Below are 24,038 nucleotides of genomic sequence, written 5' to 3'. Positions count from 1 at the left end.
CTCCTCTTAGCGGCACCGCTTGTGTCCATGGCGTTACTGTGAAAGCTCTACTGTAAAATACGTTTTTTCCTAAATAAAATCTGTGCTCTCTGTCAAACACTGTTTGGTACGAAAGCGTTACCGGGGAAAAAAATAGCTTTGGTTTTGTGTGCGATGAGTTGGCATCCATAAACACGGCAATAATCTTGTGTACACCCAGGAGTATCCTTCTGCTCAAAATTCCACCACCGCGTTCCTGCGTAGCTCCAGATTACACAGGCAATGCTAATCGTGCCAAATAAAGCACCGGTGAAGGTGGATAAGCGCAAACACAACATCTACCAGCTCCATCACCCCACAGACATCCCAAAGGGGACAAACCCCCACAGGGTTAGTGCTGTTTCACCTGCCCATCATCGCCGTTGGCTGGTGCGGTGAGTAGGTGATCTGAATTTTTCTACAGCTGGCATTGAAGGTTATAGATTATATTTTTCACAGAAGACTACGATGGCATATATTCTGCCCCTCCTAGGCACTTATTCCCAAAACCACAGCAGAGGGAGAACCCTAGGCACGTAAAAAAAAAATCTAGTTCTTAATTTTACAAAACACCGAGGTTTCGAAGCATCTTCAGTTCTGATTAAAGTACAAATTCTTGGTCCTCAGAGATGTCTCATTTTTAAAAAAATCATCAGAATCAGTCTCTCCTCCTCTATGGAAGGGGTACATGCCAAAAGGGATATATGTCTGAAGAGGTATATTTAGCTAATAAAATCTGACAGGAAATCACATCAACTCCACAAGTCAAGACTCCCTCATAACACAAGCATTATTTGTATTGTTTTGCTCCCCCCCCCTTTTTTAATAAATGATATTATGTCATTCAGCAAAGCTCAGCTGCCTGGGTGATGGAGTATGCTAAATTTCCTGGTATTCTCCATCTGGAGGGCCAGATACAAAGCCTGATTAAGTCAAGTGAAAAAGAGCTTAGTGGTTTTGCCTCTGCTTTCCTTAGAGCTCATCACAGAACAATTCCGAATGATTTGGCAGTCCCTGCCCAAGAGACCATCAGCACTAAAGCAGCAGGATGGGATGGAGGAGCGATTAGGTACACTTGGAGGTAAACTGGAATAATGGTTACACACCCAACAGATCCAACCATGCGTTATTAGCCACTACACTACTCTACAAGTGACTGTAGATACCCAAATTCACCTGCACTTCACCAGCAATCAGAGAGTGTGTGATTTTTTCATTATTTTTTATTTTTATCTAACATCCCACAGCATGAGGACACACTTGTTCAACCACCCACCTATTTTTTTTTTTTTTTACACTGAACATGTTATAATATGCAGAACACATTCATTTATGTGTGTGTACTGCAGAACACAGCCAGAGGCTTCAGCAGCACAACGCAGATGCAAAGCAAGTCACTATATATCACTACACTATAGAACTGTACAGGGTATGGAAATAAAGGAAAGGTGCCATCCCACTAGAAAATGGGATGGGATCAGTAAAGAAGTGTCTTCATATGCATCATGTAAAAATGACATTGTGGTGTACAAGGCCATGGAGCAAGTGCATCCCTGAGCTGCAGCCAGGTTTAGTTATGGTACCCCAGGGCAGACCCAGCTAGGACTAGGTACTGACTGCTGGATCAGCCACTGTTTTGTGGGTTTATTTCTGCTTTGTACAGCAGTAGAAAAGATAAACGCCTACTTCTCTGTACTCTAACATGCCACACCAATTTCAGGCCATTTCACATACAGACATCATTTGCTATGACAGATAAAAACACCTTTAACAATTTATTTCCCAGATAATTCTACGCATGTATTTTAAAACTTTTTAACATAGTGCCAAGTGCCTTTTCCAAATCAAACACAGAAACAGCAGAAAACCAAAATACATCAAGATCACTTGAATTTTTATGAATGCTTAAAACTAACCTTTGATGCCACAAGTATAAAATTTAAAATGCTGAGCATTAATGCACTTCCCATCAGCATCTAGAAGTAGACTGAGCATGCTGCTTATATGGAATCATTACAGGACTGAGAACAAAAGCATTCATGGCTTTAAGAAAGATTTTTTTTTTAATAATGCAGCCCTGGTTGTGAAGCCTTCAAGCTAGTTAAGGAGTGGCACTGATCCCCATCAGCAGGACCAGCATCCAGCCCTCCTGAGCTAACATGAAAAAGAAAGACTCAGTGCTCAGGAGAAGCCGAGAGTCAAAAATAAGAAATCTCTCACGTCTCCATTCAGCATCAAGAATCTTGGGGAGGAAAGCAGGTTTGGGAGGGAAGATGGCAAATTCGCAACGAATTAATTTCGAGAAAACGCGATCTCACCGCAAGCAGCCGAGGCACGAAGAGGCGATGCCCCATTCCCAGAAGTTCCAGCACCCGACATGCATACTCATTCACCAGCTTGCTCCTCTCGTCATGCATGTCCTGGGACTTTTTGACAGGTGGCGTGAGCTTGGCAGCTGGGGTTTTGCAAGGTACCCCTTCTTCCATGAGCAGTAAGTAGTAAGTATCCAGAGTGAGAAGAACAGGCTTTGAAGCGCAATTTCCAAAAGTGCCAGGATAGGAGAGCCAGGCTCCGAGCTTTGAAACGGGCTCGGATGGCCGCCTCCAGCAACGCCCGTCGGTCGCTCAGAAAGAGGAAAGCATCTTTGCTAAGAATCAAGGAAAAATACCATCCACCGTGCTGGCCCAGCCAGAGTCCAGAGCAGATTTGCAAAACGAACCAAAGCAAACATGGATCTACGAATGTACCTAAAAAGCTGGAAAATGGCAGAAAACGAGCGCAGGAAAGCTCGGCTGGGAGAAAAGCCGAGCAGAGCTCTCAGGGCTCGGCGCCGGCGGACGTGTGAGGCAGCAGCAGCAGCAGCAATAAGAGCAATGAAGCCAGGGCAGTCCCGAAGCTGCAAAGAGAAAAGGATGAGCTCATTGCAAGCTCGGATCCGTGACGAGCGCGGCGGCTGCCGCTGCTGCCTCGCGCTGTGAATCCGTAATGAAGGGGTGGGCGAGGGGGGCGCTGGGAGGAGGAGGAGGAGGAGGAGGGGGTGAATGAGCATGCAGAGAGCGTCTCGGGGGAGAATGCTGTCATAAGAAGCCAATGGTGAGCGGCTGGACAGCAGAGCTCCCCTCCCCGTCTACCTTCCATCAATTCAGCCATGAGGGTTTTTTGCTGTTGAATCCCAGGCCGGCGGTGTAGGAACTGCATCCTCTAACATTCCATGCTGGGAAGGAACGGGCCTGCCGGCCGATATAATGACTTGCATTCGATCTGCTTCTGAATAATGCAAATACAGACTCAGTGCAACCCGGAGACGGGCAGGAGACCCTCCTCCCTCCCCGAGGATGAAGGGGAGAGGGGCAAGGACATGGCGATGGACCGCTGGTGAGCGGAGAGCAGCAGGCAGCTGCTGAGAAGCCCAGAAGCCATAGCCCGTCTTTGCAGAGGATTGAATTAAGGAATTTAAATAACAATAATGTCCAGTGCTGTGTTCCCAGGAGGATTTCTAAATCCGGAGACGATGGGCAGGGAGGGAGCGATGTCAGCACACGCATTTGAATCGATTCTAGAAACGAAGTGCACATTTGTAAGGAAAATGCTATGATGTCACACCTTAAATTGCCTCGCATCGCTCCTGGGCAGGGAACAGGCCAGGTGCCTCTGCCATCCGGGTGCAGGCAGCCCAGCAGGTACCACTTCATTTCACAGGGCTGTGTTTTAGAAAGCGTGTTTTTATGCCGTTCCATGTTTGAATTGCCTAATTATAAAATGGGCTACGTAACAGAACAATACACACTTCCAATTGGAGCAGACAGTAATATTCCTTACACATCTAACATACAGAAAAGTGGTAGTTTAAAGCATTTTGAGGAGCTCCATGGATCTAACACACATTAATTGCAAACACTTCCACAAATGTATGTTTGAGCTCTAAAAATCATGTCTAACACATCAAGAAAAAACATATTCAGACAAAATGCAAATGTAAAGTAAAAATCCATAGCATGGAGGTGTTGTATTGAAATAATAAACACATTCCTGAGTAGTTAAAATATGAAAATCATGTTAAGTTACTGTGAATAAGTCTAGATAAGTACTGCAAAGAGGAGAGAAAATTAGAAAAGAAATGAATTGCATTCAGTCTGATACACCACCCATAGCAGACTCCTTTCAAATACAAGTAAAGTTTTCTTGGATAAGAATTTTTTTTAAAAACAGGACATTATTATTAAAAGTAGCCCCATCCACAGAGGTTGCCTTGGCTCACGGTGACACACAAAGCAGGTGAGAAAACAGTTAAAGCTGACAGCAGAAGTCAGGGGTCAAAGATGGCAGATGACAACAACGAGGCCTCAACTATTTATGCTCCGGTGATGTGGGATTTAAGTCAACTAAAGCTACTGCAAATTTTGTGCAGGAGTGAATAAGCTATTTAATACAGGTGGTCTTCTGAAAGCTGATTTAAGTATCTCAGGTTGTAAAGCACTATTTTGCAGATGAAAATCTTCTGTATGGACTAGTCCACAGAGCAGGGGTCTGAAGAGGCTACAGCATTTCTACCCGGGCTGGGATTAAGGTATCTACTGAGGTCCTGTTCAAGAGAAGCCATGATTCTCTTAAGAAAAAAAACCAAACAAAACAGAACCAACACACATTTTATTTCAGTTTAAGATTATAGTGAAGACTGTGATGGGAACTCTCCTATTATTTTCCAAACACCTTCAGCATGCAGTTTCAGAGATTCTGGTTTGTCATCTAGTTTGTTATTATGTGCATAGGTGAACACCACAACACCGATCGGTTATCCATCCCAGGTCAGATTTTCAGCTTACCAGACCGTATGTCTGTAGGGTTAATGGGTTTAAAGGAAAGCAAGTAGCTCTTCACAGTTTTTTTCTGAATTTTTCAAGTGTTTCCATCTAATTTAAACACACGTTGGTAAGCATGATATTCTACAAACGTCAGGTCCTGTCTCCCACATGCGAATGAAAACACCGCTCAAAGCATTAAAAAGGAAGAAATAAAACCATTATACTGTGTGTATTGGGAAGCAAGTTACAGAACTGACTAGAGGCATAGAGGTGAATGGGCAGAGACACTGGTGACTGGAAACAGGCCAGAGGACAGGTAATTCAGACCACTGTCCACGTAAAAAGCCTTAATTATTTCTTGCATAAATCAGACTTGAATAAGCTAACTCTCATACTTATAGAAATCCATGTTTGGTTCATTTTGGGTAAGGTCTGGGCTTCTGAAAAACAGAATGAAGTGATTATTAAATAGTCTTTAATTCTGGAAAGTTACAATAGGATTGAATAATTAGAGGCTAAAACCAGATGAATTCAGGTTAGAAATAAGGTGCAAATTTTTAGGAATGAGGAAAATTAACTACAGGATTAGCTTCCCAAGAGATGTGGCCTACTACCATCATTACAATTTTTACATCAGGCCTGGATTTCTTGATTAAAAAGAAGTCTCTCAAATCCAGAAAATTCCAAGGCTTGACAAAAAAACCCCAAATTATCAGCTGAAAGCCAATGCTTGATGTTTTTCAGGAACTCCTTTCACACAGCATAACAGTGAACAGATTTGCAGTTTGAGACTTTAATTTATACTCCCTACAGACCTCCTTAAATACTTCTACATCCTCATTGAACACTGTATCTTATTTTTATCCATGTCTGACCAGGATTTGTCATTTTTCCTACATTTAAACTTCACTACTTTTCTCCATGCCACCAGACTGCTGTCCTGCATTCTTCAGAAGGGCCTGACTGAAGTCAACTTAAAAACTAAAAACAGCCCAAAAGGCAGTAACTTGCACTCTAGGAGAGCATCGTAGGGTAAACAGGAATTGCTCGTGCTTTGATTTCCATGGCATAGACTATCTGGTCTTTAAGTAGAATTAAATTCTGTTTCTGGCCTTCCTGTGCATGAAATGTGTTGGCTCACACGGTACTGCTGCAATCAAGATTTGCTCAGGTGTACACTGCTGGGATCCACTGAACTCAGAAGAAGTGGCTAATGGTAAAATATTCTCTAAGCAAATAAAACCGTAGAGAATACGACTTGGAATTATCTATGTTTTCTGAATTCTGATGCAAGGTATCATGGATCTTGATAGGGAGTCCTTTATAAATCTCTGTACTTTAAAATGTACCAAATTAGAAGAACATATGGAACACCATAGAACATAAATATATATATATGTATATAAACAGATGTGTATGTATATAAAACCTGAGAAAATATTCGGGAAAGGCTTATGGGATTCCAAGAAAAACGATGGGTTTCGATCTATCATTTTATGACAGTCAAAGTGGAAGTTTTGTGCTTCTAGTACTGTTTTCTACGGGGGCAACAAAAGTATGTGCCATCATGACTACTGCAGCTTGTATCTTTAATATTTTGCCATGCCTGAACCTAAACGTGTTAGTTTTAGGTGTTCACACTGCTGTCGTTCCCAGATAACGGTGTTCCCACTTGCGTGTTTAACAAGGCATGACAACTCACTGTAAAATCTGGCAACCTGCCCACCTTGCATAATTTTGAAATTACGACCCTGTGTGAGCACTACAGATTTCTTTCTCCCTCTCTGCACCCTCTCCCTGCCCACGTTCTCCCTGTGCGAGCTCAGCCTTCCGTGTTCTCCCTCTGCCCCAGTCTTTCCTGCAAAAGAAAGCACCACTAGTCTTGTCTCCTTTCCTGCACTTTGTGTTGACAAGAATATTAAATTTTTACAAGAACGTACTGAAAGGTCAGTACAGAGATAAACTAAACATTTTCGTAATTGCTGTATCAATCGCTAATTGATCAATGCCTATTTATGATAGCATCTCTCTCCTCTGTATCAACTGTTAAAAAAAAAAAAGGGAATTGGATTTTCTTTAACATTTTAGTGGCAAAGATTACTGACTTTGAAAAGCTAAATAGAATCTAAGACTGGAAGAACAAAGAAGGAAGCTCACTTTGAAGTTTATTCCTAGAAAAGGATAAGACAAACCCTGCACCAGAACAGCTCTGAAAATCCATACGAATTGCATCGTGGCCACAAGAAGAGCTTCGCCTCTTACCTTATCAGAAATTACTCGTTCCTTTCTGTTCTTCAGGTCTAATCACAACTGTGTAATCTGGATCTAGTGAAGTTTACATCTTTATCATTATTAGAGAGAACATGATAAACCAATATATTTTCACAGTAGATTCCATCAGAGATGCATGCTGGGATTGTGCTGGTTGGCCTATTCTTAAATGGCTTGGAAAAGAGGGTGAATCATGAGGTGACAGTGTTTGCAAATGCTACTAAATTATTCAGGGTTTTAAAGACAGGGGCTTACAGTAAAAATTGCAGAAGGGCCATAAGAGACTGAATGACTGGGCAATAGTACGGGAAAGGAAAGTCAATGTAGATAAATGTAAATTGATGCATATGGGGAACAGTATAAATTTTACATATAAATAATAGACTCTGAGCTGACAATTGCTACTCAGGAATGAATCTTGGAGTTGCTGTAGACAGTTCTATGAAAATATCAGCTCAGTGCACAGCAGAGGTCAACAAAATAAACCAAATGGTAGGAATTATCAGGAAAGGAATAGAGATCTACCAAATGGTAGGAATTATACGGAAAAGGATATAGATCTAAACTGAGAATGCCATTATTCTACAGTATAACTCCAGGATGTGTTTTCACTTTTGACATTATGCATTATTCTGCTCCTCCCATCTGAAAAAGGCAATAATAGAGACAGAAAATATCTCTAGAGGGAATAAGGCTCATGAGAGGCTTTCAAATGAGGAGACAAAAAATAGACTATTAAGCCTTGAGAATAGACAGCTGATGAGGGATATGTAGACCTATAAAATCACGAGTGATGTGGAGAAAGTGAAGAGGTACCAACTCTTCAAGATGCCTTCCAACACAGGAACCTCACATGAAAGTCATAGGTGACAAGTTCAAAGCAAACAAAATGATAATTAGGCTGAGAAAATCTCTGTGGCTACTGGTTTACATGTGTTCAAAAAGTCACCAGAAAAGCCCATGGAATAACAACGCATACAAATATATAAACATGAGACACTTCTGCTTTCTCAGAAAGTCTCCAAGACATAAATTGCCAGAGAGAAAAAAGAGAGTATTATTGCCCTGTTCCCATATATCCACTGTTGGCAAGAAGATACTGGGGTAGAAAAGCCTACAAGTCTGATCTGGAATGACTATTTTTACATTTTTGTTTACTTCAATTACATACTTAAGAAAAAATTTTCCCACAGAATCACAAGATTTGACTGGTATATGAGTCATATATAGGATATTGGAAAAAAAAAAAAAAAGAAATATACATCAGAACTATATGTAGTCCTGAAAACACCATCTCCAGGTTCCAGTATCTAGAAATTATGAACAGACAATACAATTAGGAAGTGTCATTAATACATAAATCAGTATTCAGTACTGCTAAAGTAATGCAGTCCAACGAATTTCATGCTTTCTCTGCTTTCAGTCTTCTATTCCTTTAAAAAGAGAATGCCTCTTCTCCCTCAAAATTAAAAATCATGGTAAACATTCTTCTAGGAAAAACTGAACTGATTTAAGGTGTGAGGAGGAGATCAAATGGGCTAAGAAAGTAACTACTCAGGACAGGATGGATTTTTAGCATGCAAATAAAGGTGGACATTTAAAAGTAGAAATCTGCTTATATTAGGGCTAGAAAAATCAATAGTCTGCAAGCTGTTTGATTCTGGATATTTTCAGGTACAGATTTCTCCTCCTAAAGATATAACCTTCAACAAGTCACCGAGTACTGTCTTTTGTGGTAGGGGTAATGGGTTCGAGGGTGGAATTCTTCAGCCAAGTCAAACCTACAGTTTAAGGACCTCCTCAATTTAGGAACTAGAAATGTAAAAGCAGTGATGTGAGAGCCTCTTCAAAAGTGAACTTGTTGTCCTCAGCCTAATGGAGAAGACCTTGAAAAGAGAACAGGTGGTTCCAATCTCTTAGACCAAAGAGTTAGGATCTGCTTCTGTATCAGAAGTTCAGTGCTGATTCTGGGATCAGCTACGTCAAGAAGCTATAAAATAACTGCTATAAAGGGAAATATCTATTTTGTCTTAGATCCTAATGTGTACACTTCTTTTTTGTCTTGAAAAGAGTCTTTTGAGGATTTAACGTGCTTACAGAGTGCACTAAACCAGATCACCTAGAATCAAAACCAGTTTAGGCTGGAAAGGAAACCTGTATGTCACTTCATCCAACCTCTGGCTTAAAGCAGTGCTAATTTAAAAAACAGGTCAGGCTCCTCAAGTCACTGCAGATGCAAACTAAGAGTGATGGTATGCAGAGAGAGAACCAAACAGCTGGTTTATCTCTTGGAGTCAGCGTCTGAGCTCCGTTGTCTGCACACTCAGTGCACTTTTCATGTGAGACCTCGCAAAAAGTTACAATAATTGTCACAATTTCATCCCCAACCGAAAGACAATTTAATTATCTGCATTGACAATATGCAAGTTTTACCTAAGACAAGCACCTGTCCAGTCTTTATTGAATTCCTTGGATGTTTATCTAGAAAGATTACACAAAATATCAGTATCTTATTTCAGGAAGATATGGAAGAATTCGGTTGTTGGAATTCGCTATTCCCCTTACACTGCTTGTTTCCATCTGACTGATAAAACTTATTCCATTACTTACTGCTGTGACTTGAACTCTTTGGCTTTTTCCTTGTTTGTTTTCTTACAAGACTACACTAGGCTTTAAACACTAACGCCCCAGACTAGATAGTGGCATGTGATAATTTTGGAAGCAGACCCGTTTGGTGATAAAAGGAGGCACAATCCTAAGGGATGACGCATCGGCCACTTTGGTTTACACTGCAAGCCACATAGCTCCCCGAACAGATAGGCAGAACCTGCCCATGAAGAGCAGGATCTAAGGTGCACAGAAATGGATGACTGCTCTGGCTACCTTTGGGTATGCCCCCTTCTCATGAGCAGAAATTTTTGAGCTACGCCTTTAGCACAGAAGAAAACTTCAGATCTGATTTTTAAGTTCTGGGTTGGTGCAAGTGCTAATTCAGGAGATGAATGATGGACAAAATCCGAGACAGGTTAAGTCAGATGTCTATCTAAAGAAAATAACGTCTTGAAAGTAGAAAAAGAACAGCTACAATTCACTGTATGTTCATTAAGAAGTGAAATGTAAATGTATACAGAAGTACAGCATAATTTTATTCAAATTTTCTACTCCTACAGAAGTCCACATCGACAGTGGTGAATTAGTATTTGTGGAACCTGCCGCTTAGTCATGAATACTATTTCACCCAAACGTAAGAGAACAATACAATCCTCATAGTTATCAGACAAAGTAGATCTTTTGGAAATAAGGAAATACAACACTAACATAGAAAACAAAGTGTGACTTCCCTTAAAGGTCCAGTCATTCATCTCTAAAAATATTAATACAGAACTAAGGAGATGCAGGAGAGAGCTACTAAAACGCTCTAGAGCTCAAGAACACTCAGAATATTGGTTTATTTAGTAAACAATATGAATGATATCTATAAATATTTCAACATGATAAACACCAATGTGAGTGTTGCTGGAAGGAGACTATTTAAGATAAAGGACAACGCTGATATAAAAGTGTAAAATGATCAGTAATAAATTTGAACCGAATAAGGGAAACGGCCTTCCACCAGCAATATTGCTAGTTTTTGAAATGGATGCCATGTCACATAACAGCATAATACAGCAGAGAAGCATTTCTTTCACCCAGGAGGTCCTTTTCAGTCCAGATGCAGAATGATATAAAGATAACAAATCACCATCCTTATCCAAGGTAATTTTGACACTTTTGTGGGTTTTTTTGTCAAATCTAGGGAGCCTCTGTATCGAATCCTTAATTTCCTAGCATCCTCTGCCGTCCCTACCATCGTAACGAGCACACTTCTCCTTGATCTGTTGGGCACAGACTGACAAAAAGAGCATTGAGACTGAAAGGTGGCAACAGAAATAATTCAAGAAATAACACTGTTTTGTGTAATACACAGTGACCACTTGATAACGTGTGCTGAGGAGTGTAAGGACTCACAACCACTGCTAGAAATGCTGCACACATTCACCTGAGTTCCAGGAACGATACATAAAAGTACTGGTTTTAAGATAATACATGTACTGGAGTGAACCTCTGTAAGATAATAATGCACCGGCTGGGAAACACAAGGAGCGACAAATACATTATTATTTCTCACTATTTTCTACCCATTTCAATTTGAGTATTATACACTTCCCTGACCAAAATTACGGCTTTCCTCTGGCAGGAAGCAACATGTTTTTAACAGTCACGCAGCTGAAAGCTCCTGGACCTAAGCGTTGACCTTAAGTGTTGTTATGAATTACACTCCAGGAGTAGACGAACCCTCAAAAAGAAAGTTTGAGTGTGGACCTATTTTAAAACCCTGTGGTTCATTCTTGCACTTTTGGTTAGTGTGTACTCTTCCCTGCCTTTTCTGTAATTAGCAACTTCATCTAGAGCCTGATTTCTCCACAATCACGTACTTTAATACTTGCCTCCTGTGCTAATTCCAAAATAAAGCATGCAGTTAGCTGTTTTTGCTAAGGTAGCAAGATCAGAAACAGAAGATTAAGGAAATAATTACTGAAGTATCCAACTACAAAAGAAAGCTTATTGCTGTGGTTTTTTTCCTTCGCATACGTGAAGATTTTCATGTTTACTTGGTAATTTCCAAGATGACAAAAGGGATCTGAAAGTACGCTGGCACTGGAACAGTACATTTTCCTCTGTCATTCTCAATTAATTGTCTTAATTGTGATTTATAAAATTTAAATACCAATTAATTGTCTTCATTGAGATTTTTACAATTTAAATACCAATGTTGTTTGTTGAGTTGTGCTAAATCACCATTTTCTACGCTGCCTTTTTCAACACTGGTGTTCTTTGCACACCCCACTGCTTCACTACATTTTCTGATGCTCAGGAAACGAGAGGCGAGGAGGGGTTTGATTTTCTCTCAGCTCAGCTTACTAAGTGTGAACCCAGGTGCAGTCTCTATGGGATGTCACTCGATGGCTCATGTCACACTGTAAAACACTGCCATCAGCCGGAGAGGTGACGGATGAGCACACTGTGGAGTACACGAGAAGCACTGACATGCGTTAGAAAAGCAAAACACTTGGATTCTGCATAAAAAAAAGGTGCTTTTCCTTCGATAAGAAATCAGATTAATGCCCTGTTACAAATTGTGGCCTCCACAGTTAAAGAGCTTTAATCCTCTAGCTGTTCATTGCTACAATCATACTCAGAATGCAGGAGAAGGAAAGGGAAAGGATTCCCCTCGTGTCTTAAATACATGTTTATTTTCCAAAGATTACTGCATCAGGATGTCTCGGGTAATTGGTCACAGAAGTAGCACCGTCATTTCAAAACTAACAAGCGTTCACGCTGAATACGAGCAGCTGGTTGCAACAGTGAGGAACGGCGCTGAGGAAAAAGGATTTCAAGATAAAAGCTCCTATTCTGTTGCTGTTTAACGAGGGACTGTGAGGTGCACACTTCACCAGGCAGGGAGGAAAATGGCATTTACACAGCAAAGACTCAGGTATTCCGCTGAGGAAAGATTGGCTCGTCCAAATTAAAAATAATCCAAAAGATTGTGGATGAAAGAGTAATCGCTCTGTTTTAACAAGGAACAAATCCTTAGGAGTTGTTGTCATTTGCTTCAGCATCAGAAACAAGACCTTAGAACACACCGTTTTTAAGTGGTTGCTCTGCAGCAGGCACATTCCGTTTCTGTAACTCAAAAAGACCAGTACGCTAAGCCACTTTGGCTCTAATGATGAGGAGAGATTACGAACACACTTGAATAGGAAAAAAAAATTACTTCAGGTCGCAGAGTACAAAATTATTTTTTTTTTCCCCTAACAGAACAGCAATTCCTGCTGAAAGCAAATCATATGCTAATTCAATTGTACATAATCACCAGCGCCATTTGGTACCACCATGGAACCATGCTCTTGTGTGAGTGTTTCTGACTTAGAATCTTATCTTACTTACCCGTATTTTCTTTGTACTTGTTTTTGGCTGCAATATAGAAATATTTCTCTGGATAACACCTCCCTTACCATTTAGAGCCTATTACTGCCAGAACAGGCAGACACAGCATACTGCATATATATATATATATATATATATATATATGAAGAACTGCTATAAGCAGAATTAAACTCAACTCTTAAAACTCTTAAACTTAGAAAACAGTTATAACCAGACTGACAAAATACTTTCTTGAATTTTCCTTTTCTGAACAGCCAAAGAGAAATGTTTGATTGGATAAGCAGCATGTTGAGCAACGTGAACAAAATGTAAAGAATCAGCACTTTCTGTAAAAAGAAATCAGGTTAATCATTCAATACACACAAAAAATAATCCCTATGTGCAGTATAACATCTGTGAGTTAAGAATTTTAGTTCTTTCCAACCCTTCTCACGTTTTCTAAACAGTTGTTCTGCTGCTAATCTTAGTTCAACTGCTGCTACTAGCAGGAGCAGGAAACCTGAGGAAAACAGGCCACGGAGTGTACATCCATGGTCTCAAAGCCATCCTTCACAACTGAACTGAACTAAATTCTCCTGTCCCGAAAACCTTGCCAGCCATTTGCAGCTCAATGCAAACACTCATCCTTTTCTTTCTCCTTCAGTTTAAAGATCCATAAGCTGGTATCTCTACCTCTTTCCAGAACCTGTTCCCACTAGCAGGGCAGCACACTTGTTGGGTGTCACGTGGATGCTTGCTTTCACTTCTTGTACCTCCTACCGTGCCATAACCTGCTAGATTTCCCTTTAGCCATACTGGCCTTAGGAAACACAAAATTAACAAGCCCCATAGCTGCAAACAAAAGACGAAACAAGAAGAGCAGAGCATACACCTCCCTCCCCCCTTTTGACAAATTTAGCTTTGTGTAGGAGCAATTCCCTGGAAACGTACATTAAACAAACTCCCTGTTTACAGGCGAATTCATTTAATACATATACTTGTGTAGAAAGTCATAATGTCATTTGACACTGTGTTAGTGTAAAACACAAGTGATTTTGGACATTTCCTACCATATCCTTTGTAATGCCAAGGTGGCATTACGAACTCCATACCACGTGCCTGCACGTGGACTGGATTTGAATTAGTGCCAACTTGTGAAGGTTGATGTAAGTCAACTTCGAGCTATCTCACGGGCATCAAAAGGGCCAACGCTTTACCTACAGGTTGATGGATTGGTTTGTTGAGGTAAATTCTGTGTCCAAGCCAGAAGTTCCCCATATTATGACCGACTTCCATTCCTCTCTTGATATTACAAATATAATTGATACCAAGTAACAGTCAATCACATGCTTCTTGAATAGTTACGGGAAGGAACTCAGCCACAAAATAAATACACCGTGAAATAAATCATAATTGTTTTTTTAGTAGTAATTACATATGAGACATTTAAATCCTTAGACTGCACTCTTTGTTCCAGGAGCTTTATGAGATGATTAAGTTTAATAACAATAGATCTACCACAAGCACAATTTTGAAGACATCTCTACTCAAATGGACAATATTTCTCCTCTGTTCCCTCCTCCAGAAGTCCCACTATTATCGTTCTCTTAGACAAGATACATCAAGCTAAGAAAATAATCTACACAGTTTAATAAAATAATAAACCCCAACCCTTCTAATCAACGACTTACCTTTAAAAGAGCCAAGGCTACATGGAAGATTATGTTCATACCCTGAAAATCAGAAGAAAAAGACTTCAGTCAGTCCCAGCATACTCTTCTCTATTCCTTTTCACTATGTAGCATCATAACTAGATGTTGCAAGTCTCTAAGGAATGTCTCTCTTTTCCCTGCTACACTTCAAAGTTTATCATTAAAGCCCCAAGGCACAGTTTCCAAACTCCCGGCTGGGGAATATGACGGCTCTTTGAAGCATTTGGAATCTCACTGTTCGATCTTTCAGGTGCTATGGATGTGACAGGATATCCTTCCGTCGTTTCAGTACCTGTCCATGCTGGTTTTCCTGAACAGTGCAGAATATCATAACAAGCAGGGCCTCAAGAAAACGTAATAAAAATTCTAGTTGATAGGATTTTTGCCAAGTAACTGAGCTTAGCTATGATTAATCATGTACAATCTTTCATGCTTAAATTGTAAAAAAAATAAATATACAAAATAAAACAAAAAAAAAACACCCCACAAGTATAAAATAGACCTTTTTTTCAGTTATCAGCCAAAAATCCAAACTACTTCATAGGTAAGCAAATTGATGTCTCAAACAGTCTACCTTCTGGTTTGCAAAAGCTGGAAACACAAGTGTACAGAAATCCGTTCAGTGACTAACGCAGGGACAATGTCCATGTGTTCCAAAATCAAAGACAGCAAAAGCCACTCCACTGGCTGACTACAGAGGGGTGAAAAAGGCTACGTTTCCACTCACATTTTGTATAAAAATATGAACTACCATTCCTCTGCTTTTCTTCAACTTCTTTTCATTTTGCCAATCAAGACCTTAAGATTTTCCCAGAGGGATGGGGAACGCATACCCTGAACGAGGCTCCTTTGGAGCAGCCTAACCAAAACTACTCTTGGAGTCCTGCTTGGAGAACGTGCTGGAGCAGCCTGGGCCAGAGGACACGAGAGGACAGCCTTGCCGGCAGTGCACGCATGGCCTCCGCTGATGGAAGAGACTCTCCTGTCTGCAGCCTACAAAACTTGATTATTTAAGATTATAAATAGCTTTGTGTTCATCCTAATATGAAAAATACCACATGCACTTCTTGTTTGCTGCATTACGTACTTTGTGTTCAGACTGTTTTCCTAGACGATGTTTTATAAATCTTCTTGCCTGCTTGTTTGATGGCATGATCAATCTTTGCTTGCAAAGTCTTTCAGAGCTGATATCTAAAAAAGTCTCAACAGATTTGCACACTAGTAATACTGGCACTGCAGTACATATTGCTGTGGGATAACAACAGGAACCTTCTCCAAGAGATTTCTGCTTCTGCAATTGAGTATTTTTCCAAGCTTCTTCCTGAGAGCCTGAGACTGTATTTCTATAAAAATGAGCTTTCACAAAAATCTTCAGAGACTTTCCAGAGGCATTCTTGGGAAGAAAATTTTTTTTTTTTTTATATGGATAATATGATGCCTTGAAGGGATTCTACCATTAATGAGCCTTGGAAATGCTACGACATTAGACATAATGAATATTGCAACACTCTGTGAATTACTCTGCAATTCGATGCATAATCATTATGATAACAAACTGGCTTTTTCCACTAGAGGTCACAATTGCAGCAGGACTGAACTTCAGCTCATTAAAAGGAAAACATTCTTCCAAACGGGATAACGAATATTTCAAATACAACAACACTTATTTTGCTTTATGCCTAATTTTAAGAGAAAAAACGTCTGGCTACGAATTTCAATCATGACAGTAATACCAGAGCACCAGCAGTAGTAAAATAAGTTCACAGCACTCTCGGTTTTATTCCAAATATTGGAATTGGAGGTGGCATCTGGCGAACTACAGTAAGGCTTCTACTCTTGTTTGGATTTACAGCCAGATGCTTTGGATTTCAAACGCGGTGCCTTACCCACCCAGTTTAACACCACATTTTATAACCACTGATCCACATACTTGAGTTATTTTTCCCTAATGCATGCAAGACTCTTCCGACACAGCCAAGTTTAAGGATTATGATTATGAAAAAGAAGGCTCAGCTCATTTTACCACAATCTCTTATTTAAAATCCTACTTCATTTACCACACACTGATTTATAAGATTCATCTTAAACTTCTCCATCTATTTCAGAAGAAGGATCAAAAATACCCACACGCACCAGACACGTAAATCATTGCTAGCAATATCCCTCCAGCAATTTCATAATGGAAACATGAAAGTACATACAAATCATCCACAGGGGGAAAGAGAAGGGAGCCTGTATGAAATAAGCTTTGGATACTTCCTTTTTAAACCCAAAGGTCGTATGTTTGCCTAGGCATTTGGAAACAAATCCTTTAATATCACGCAGATCTCATCTTAACGTTTAAAAAATTTGCAAATGTGAAAGTTGTTCGTAATTACCTAACACTTGTAATTTTTAATACCCAACAGTCAAATCTAAAAATAGACACAATTACTAAACAAGAACTGTTACGAGAGCACAGGAATGGTTAGGGGCTTATCACCACATCACATTGCTTCTCAATTTTGTGGCCACTCTCCTGTTTTTCAACCTGAGAAGCTTTGCTGCTGTTGAGTAAATGAAGGGGGAGAGCGCAGATGTTAAGCCCGCAGGCAAGGATCCCAGAAACAAGACATGTGGATAGCCTCCTCCCAGGAGCTCTTAACCAGCCTTTTGCCAAAGGCCAGCAGTTTCTCTGACAGCCTTAGAGGCTCATCTGCCTAGTTAAGCATCTGCGCGGTAGCTTCTTTTTTCCAGCAGGTGTTATTTAAGAACCCTCTTAAGCTTGCGTAGAGGTCTAGAGCATTTTAACAGACTCCTTAAGCTCAGGAGTTTTGGAGAAGGAAAGCCCATCTCAAAGCAGGACAACTCTTGACTATTCTGCAGTCAGGATGGTAAGATAAGGGTCAGGAAAGGGAAAATTGCAAATTTTCGTGCTATTGTACAGCCTCCTTATGGCTCCTGCTGACTGCCACGCTGACCGTGCTCCGCTTTACAAAGACTTCCAAGGACAGCACTTAAGAAGAAAGAGCACAGTTTTGCAGAAGAACCCTTCATACCTACTGGGATGACAGTGCTGGGATGAACACTCACCATCTGGTAGCTCACCATTTAACTCATTAAGATCGCCCTTCAGAGAAGCATCTGTTTACTTGAATTATATGTCATGACCATAATTTCCAACAGGGATTGCAGGCAACATTCTCATGGGCAAAATAATGAAACTATATCATCTCATGAGACTGTAAAAATTAAACACTTCAACTGCAAACGATATATATGCACTGAAATTAAGGCTGGCTTAAGATAAGTGAAAATCTTATTATGTTAACTCTCTACTACCAAGAGATTTTCCCAGTTCCTTAACTCCCTCTGAAGCCAAGATTTGTTCTGCAGATAGAAGCACTCTTTGAGGAGTCCTCTGCACTTTGAAACGAGATGACTTTTGAAAATGTCTGGAAAGAAGATTGGAAACAAAAAACAAAGAAAGAATGGCAAAGATCTGATTTTGTAGAATTCAGTGTGCATTCAAAGAGATCTCTGTGACAGAAAGGATGCTCGTGGTTTGCTTTAGAAGGAAGGAGGCATATCTATCCATTGGATCCAGAAAATCTACCCAGAGACAAGAAAAAAAGGGAGTTAAAGGGGCAGCAAACTAATGCTTGCTGCTGGCAAAGCTCGACAGCATAGCATGGAGCTGGCAGAAGAGTTAGGTCAATCAATTTAATCATGTGGTATTTGGACAACATTTGCATAGGGGATAACTTTGGAATTTATCTCCCATTTTAAAGCTTTTCTTAAATGACAGAAGCCTTGTGAGAAGGCAGGCTATATTAAATACTAGCATCTCTCCTTCTCCAACCTGACAGACCTTCCTCTGCTTATAGGGCAATGATCTCTGCATCATTTTCAAAAATAAAAGGAAGTTAATCTCTTCATAAATATATGGAAAATTCATTTAATATTTGTGTCCTTATCTGTGGTTTTGCTTCTAGGTATGCATGATGTCTAGGAGGAAACAAGGAAGATATTGAGACACTACTCTCTAAAAGTCAGCACCAGGTAAAGAAGATATACACAGAAGTCAACTGAGCATCATCTCCTTAAGCTCTGAGAAGTCTCAAGACTCACATGCCATGCCATCAGGAGATCCACTTAACCTGTTCCAGCTTTCTAATAACTGATTTTTCCTTTTTTAAGAGAGAGATTAGCTATTCAACTGAAGTTAATTTGACATTGTTTCGTAATTCAAAAGTGTTTCATAATTATGTGTTCAGTTGCACACTCTTTCAAAGGAGCTGCAGAGGGTAATTGGGGTTACAAACTCTAAAGGAGAATTAAAATTCTATTTGTGTTTTGGATTGCTTCCAGCGAAACATTTGTTTGGCAACTCTAACATGTCGAGAGCACACAGTAAACTTGAGGAATGTCACAGACGGACGTATTTTGCTGACAACATAAATATATGGTCTGAAGCTCAAATTTCACTTTGTAAGTAACGCAGGCTTGGAGCACGCTCTGCAGGGACATGCCTGTTAATTAACATCTTTTACTCGGATATAGTTTGTACATTTATTCCAGTTCAATGATGAGACAACTATGGAAAAGAAAGGTGCTTTTCAAACCTTTTCCGAAAATTCAAATGAGGCATAATATAGAATAATAAGCTTTGTGTAAGCAACAGACACAGCTGTCTTACTAAACAGTTATATTAGAGAGAAAAAAAAGAAAAAACAAATTGCATGGAGATCTTTCTGCTAACGTATGAGGTAGAGTCAACCTCTCAGACTGGGCTTCCTTCCCCCTGTGGCTCCATACACATTGCCTACTACAAAACCTCACAAAACAAAATGTTGCAACACAAGAAAGAAGAAAAGAAAAGAAAGAAAACTCCATCCTGATACTATGATGCTGTGAATAATACACAAACCCAATTAAAACCAGTTGACTGAATTATGAGATGCGCGGGTACCAGGGAGACGGTAAAAATGGCACCATGGGATGCAGTACTTATTGTGCCACTTGTCTGTACTGTACAGCATGAAAAGGCACATGATAAACACTACCGGGCAACTATGTACCTGTATTAGTAAGATTTCACATGAAATTTTGGTTGGTTGGTTGCTTTTAACAGAAATGAATGGGATTTAGGAGTGCTAGAGAATATTTACATGTTTTGGGTGATTTTCACATAAGTCGCTGCCGAGGTGTTGCTTTGGCTGATCGAAGATAGGGAGTGCTATGAGATTAGCACTTTCTCCTCTCCAGCTTCTGTGACTGTTCTCAACGGATAAAAACCACAGGCACAGAATTTCAAGTCATTTCCACGTATCAAATTGCCCCCTGACATCGGGTATTTCTGCAGTGGCATGTTCCTAAATCACAGGCAGCTGGTTAGGGGCTGGCACCATGCTTTCTCCATTTGCTCGACAAAGCCATACACTAACATTACTTTTCTGGTTTTCAGAGGTTTAAATTACAGGGTTTTTAGACATTCCTTTCCCTCTTTCCAAACCTAATTAACACGGGGACAAAGAAAGGGACCTGAATCCACGTTAGGCATTTAGGGCCTTACCATGCACATACAGCAAGGACAGAAAAAGAGGCTGCGTATCTCTGTAGATAAGATAGGTCTGCCAGGTCTCTTATGGAAACAGGGAATGGTTGTTTGAAATGCTCAGAGGAGCAGGAATCTTCCAGACTCCAATCTTCTTGAGAGGAGACAAGATGAGGAGTTCAGAACATCTCTTACAGAGAGCCGTATCTCCTTCTCCCTCTACACGTGGTCACGTATCACAAACAAAAACGCATGCCCATGTTGAATGAACGCCCTGCTTCCCTGCACTCCATCTGATCTCCTTCCCACTGTTCATCTTCTCCCTTTCTCTGCCACGACACAGTCCTGGCCCTTGCCTCTCTACACCTTGACGTTCACTTTCCCTTTCCAACAATCACTCGAATGCAAAGTTCACGTTTTGATTTTACGTGCTAAGAAAATTCAGTACGGCCTCAGATTCCAAGCACGAAGTCATGGAAAGCGTTTTGGCAGAGGCAGACTGCGTCACCCTCTTTTTTGAAAACAGTCCCTAGATTAGCTTAGCTTCCTGGATTTGTTCACGGAATATCACTCTCCCATTTGTGATACTTTCCTTCAGTTATTTCTGAAGCGGTTTTGAGGACTGCCAAGAATGGTTAGAAGATGCTGCTATTCAAATACAGCAGATGGCACTGGTGTTAAGTAAGCATTATGGAAATTTACTGTATTCCTAGAAAAACCAACCAAGTGAACATCAACTAGTAAGTGGCTAAAATATTCCAGGCGCAATGAGGAAAGTAATTCAGAGACGTAATGTGACATGGCCTTAGATGTCTCTCCCCTTGGAGGCAGAGACTAGCTCATCACTTAGGCACTCCATCTTCAGTAACTTTTCACCTGTATCTTAAAACATTTTCTGGAACAGAAGCAGCCCCAACATTTTAGGACCACCACATTTATCACCATCACCGAGAAGGTACCTTCTGTTCACATAAGTTATCTTGAATTACAGATTGTTGTGAGACTGTTTTTAATTTGCTCATGCTGAGTATTTATCACCAGCCTTGTTATTTTTGGGATAAACAAGCTGCAGCTATGAACAGAAGATACATAAATTATGGATGCTCACAGGAACAGCTGGACAACACAGGGTAAAGGGTTATGTTTACCCTGTGGCTCTCCAAGAACCTCTTAGATGTACTCTATTATAACACTTTTCTCCAGTCCAAGCTTGAATTATTATAAATTCTGTGTAGCTTTAAAAGCGAATAGAATGTTTTGTGTTCCCCTGTGGCAACACGGAACACTGTGTTACATACCTCCTATATTTCTGCTGTTGATTGAAATTTTATATCCAAACGTCTGATACTTCTTATGGCTTTCAGTTTGAAAATAACTTTAAATTCTTTATCATTTCAATCTGGATGTTTCAAAACCACATATACAAACACTTTCAAAAGTTCCTCACACATCAAACACACAATCAAATACTACATCTTTTTTTCTTTCTTTTTACTTAAATTTCTGTTCTAGGATTGAAAAAAAACAGACTGGAATACAGCTGTAGCCATCAGATAAATTATGCTAAAATTACTTTTAGCATAGATTTAAATAACTCATCTAAACACATAAAAGCAAAACATCCAGGGCCAGAAAACCTGAGCTAACTCCATCGCAGACCTCAAGTTTTTTCAACAAAAAAGACTGTAATGGCTGACAGGTCAACAGATGCTTGAATGCAGCAAACCAGCATTACCAGTGGACACGTATGTTCAAATTCTAGTCTTCCATCTGGAGTCTGAGAGACAACCTATTCTCCTTCTTAAATTAATGAAAAGCTAGTCACAGGAGTCTCATAAAGAAATCCCTTCCAGTCTCTTTACATGGAAAAGCAGTGGCTGATAAAGACTTCAGAAAGGAGACGTAGCTCTCTAGCAGGCGTAACGCGAAGAGCAACGGACAGGAGGAAAGACACAGTCTACATGCCAACATCCCATCACCTGTGTTCCTAAGGAGGAAAACAACCACACACACATCCCCCCAGCCTCTTCCAACTCACATCTACGACATAGACTTGACTTTTGTAAATAGTACTGAAATAACGCAGGCAGTTTCAGCACAGATCTATATCTACTCAGAATTCAAGCCTAGCCTTTAATATGCTTTTACTCTATTTCTAGCAAGCCCAGTTTGCTGTTTTGTAAGATTTATTAAAACATTTGTAACTGGAAGGGTTAACAAATGCAGACAATGTGTCAACAACAGGTAATTCCAAAAAGTTCAATTTTTCTTCCCCTATAGATCTACAGCAGGTAAACAACCGTACACAATCTTTTATTTAATTCACATTTCATTTGAGTGCAGATTTACAGAGGAAGTGGGCTTGTTCCTGCCTCCATTCCTGAGGAAGCTTAATAAATTGAAATGTTAATCTGTTCTTTCTCAACTCTGTTGAAGGCATCACAGAAATATCTGACAGTGACAGATGAAAAATAGCAGGCTATTACGGTATCTACTACTCAGTTAGTACTAACACGCGGAGACGACCGGTCTGATCGTCTGAGCGGTACCATACGGCGTAGTGTTTCCTGGCACATCCATTCTTCAGCAAGACATGCGTAAGACAGAAATCAAATCTTCCACGCCAATAGTTGTAATTCTTCCACCATTTTCATTATTTCCTTACGAAGCAGCGCTCCCAGGAAGCGCACATCTACGCAACATGGTGCCACGTCTTTACCATCACGAGGTGCTCATTCACCAGCACCAAGTCACGTTCTAAAAGATGTTTAAAAACACCCATCAGTCTTCGTTATAGAATGGATAGAATCATAGAATAGATAACACAGAATGGTTTAGGTTGAAAGGGACCTCAAAGATCATCTAGTTCCAACCCCAACACAGATAGTTTCTCAAAACTGGTCATAAAAATTATTTTATGCCAAGTTCTGAGTGCAATAGCTGATAGATAAAGGCCAAGGAATGACAGTATCTAGCCTTCAATTCCCACTTCTTCCACTGTGCTGCTGTGTGGTCCTGTGAAAGGTAGTTTCACTTCTCTCTTATTAGCTGTATTAGAAAACACTAAATTATTTCATATGCAAAATTGATAGAGAACCAGTTGCATCTCTTTCTATTCAGACTTGATCACAGAACGGCAGCTTAGTAGTCAAACCATTAATTTTTGTTAACAAGACTATGTAATTACTGACACTAAAATATATAAATATCTGTACCAGTCCAGAAAAGGCAGCATGTAGTAGGGCTTTTTATATACTCCTTAAAAGGACAGAAGTACAAACCTTAAGTATTTTATATCGTCAAGAACTGCACACAAAAATAGCCAGATCAAATTAAAACAGAGGTGACCAATAGTGGCTCAAAATTCTAGGTTAATAATGGAATGCCAGCTTGAGCTTTGAACCTCCTTTAGTTTTGACAGTACTGTATATATACAGTATTTTCTTTTTTGGGCAGAAAAAAAATCATGAAAATTTAAAAAATGCGTAAAAATTGTCTGCCAACAGGTTCAGGTTTTTTCTCTTCTAAATGCCTAATTAAAGTCACTTATTTAGTGATTTTAAACCACACATTTTCGTTTTAAATTGTAAATTTTCAAATGCCAAGTGAAGTTAAATGTCAACACCCAGGCGCAGTTGCTGCCCTGGGGACAGCTCTACGCAAGCGACACGCGCTTTCCCTACACGAGTCGCTATTTCTTGGCGTGCCTTTAAAAAAATAATTTAAAAT

The 24,038-nt window shown here is 40.0% G+C and overlaps 1 protein-coding gene across 14 annotated transcripts in view; it reads right to left on the bottom strand.

The window, feature by feature from the left end:
* Positions 1 to 24,038, bottom strand: part of RABGAP1L (RAB GTPase activating protein 1 like) — a 262,481-nt gene that overhangs the window by 68,171 nt on the left and 170,272 nt on the right. For all 14 annotated transcript variants that reach the window (XM_086617889.1, XM_086617904.1, XM_086617893.1 and 11 more), the window contains one exon: positions 14,753 to 14,794. In XM_086617889.1, the coding sequence (XP_086474015.1) occupies positions 14,753 to 14,794 (42 nt within the window). The remainder of the gene's footprint in view (positions 1 to 14,752; positions 14,795 to 24,038) is intronic.

Source organism: Tauraco erythrolophus, chromosome 10 (assembly GCF_009769465.1).
Source record: "Tauraco erythrolophus isolate bTauEry1 chromosome 10, bTauEry1.pri, whole genome shotgun sequence".
Classification (NCBI taxonomy): domain Eukaryota; kingdom Metazoa; phylum Chordata; class Aves; order Musophagiformes; family Musophagidae; genus Tauraco; species Tauraco erythrolophus.
This window is presented reverse-complemented; position numbering and strand designations above follow the sequence as displayed.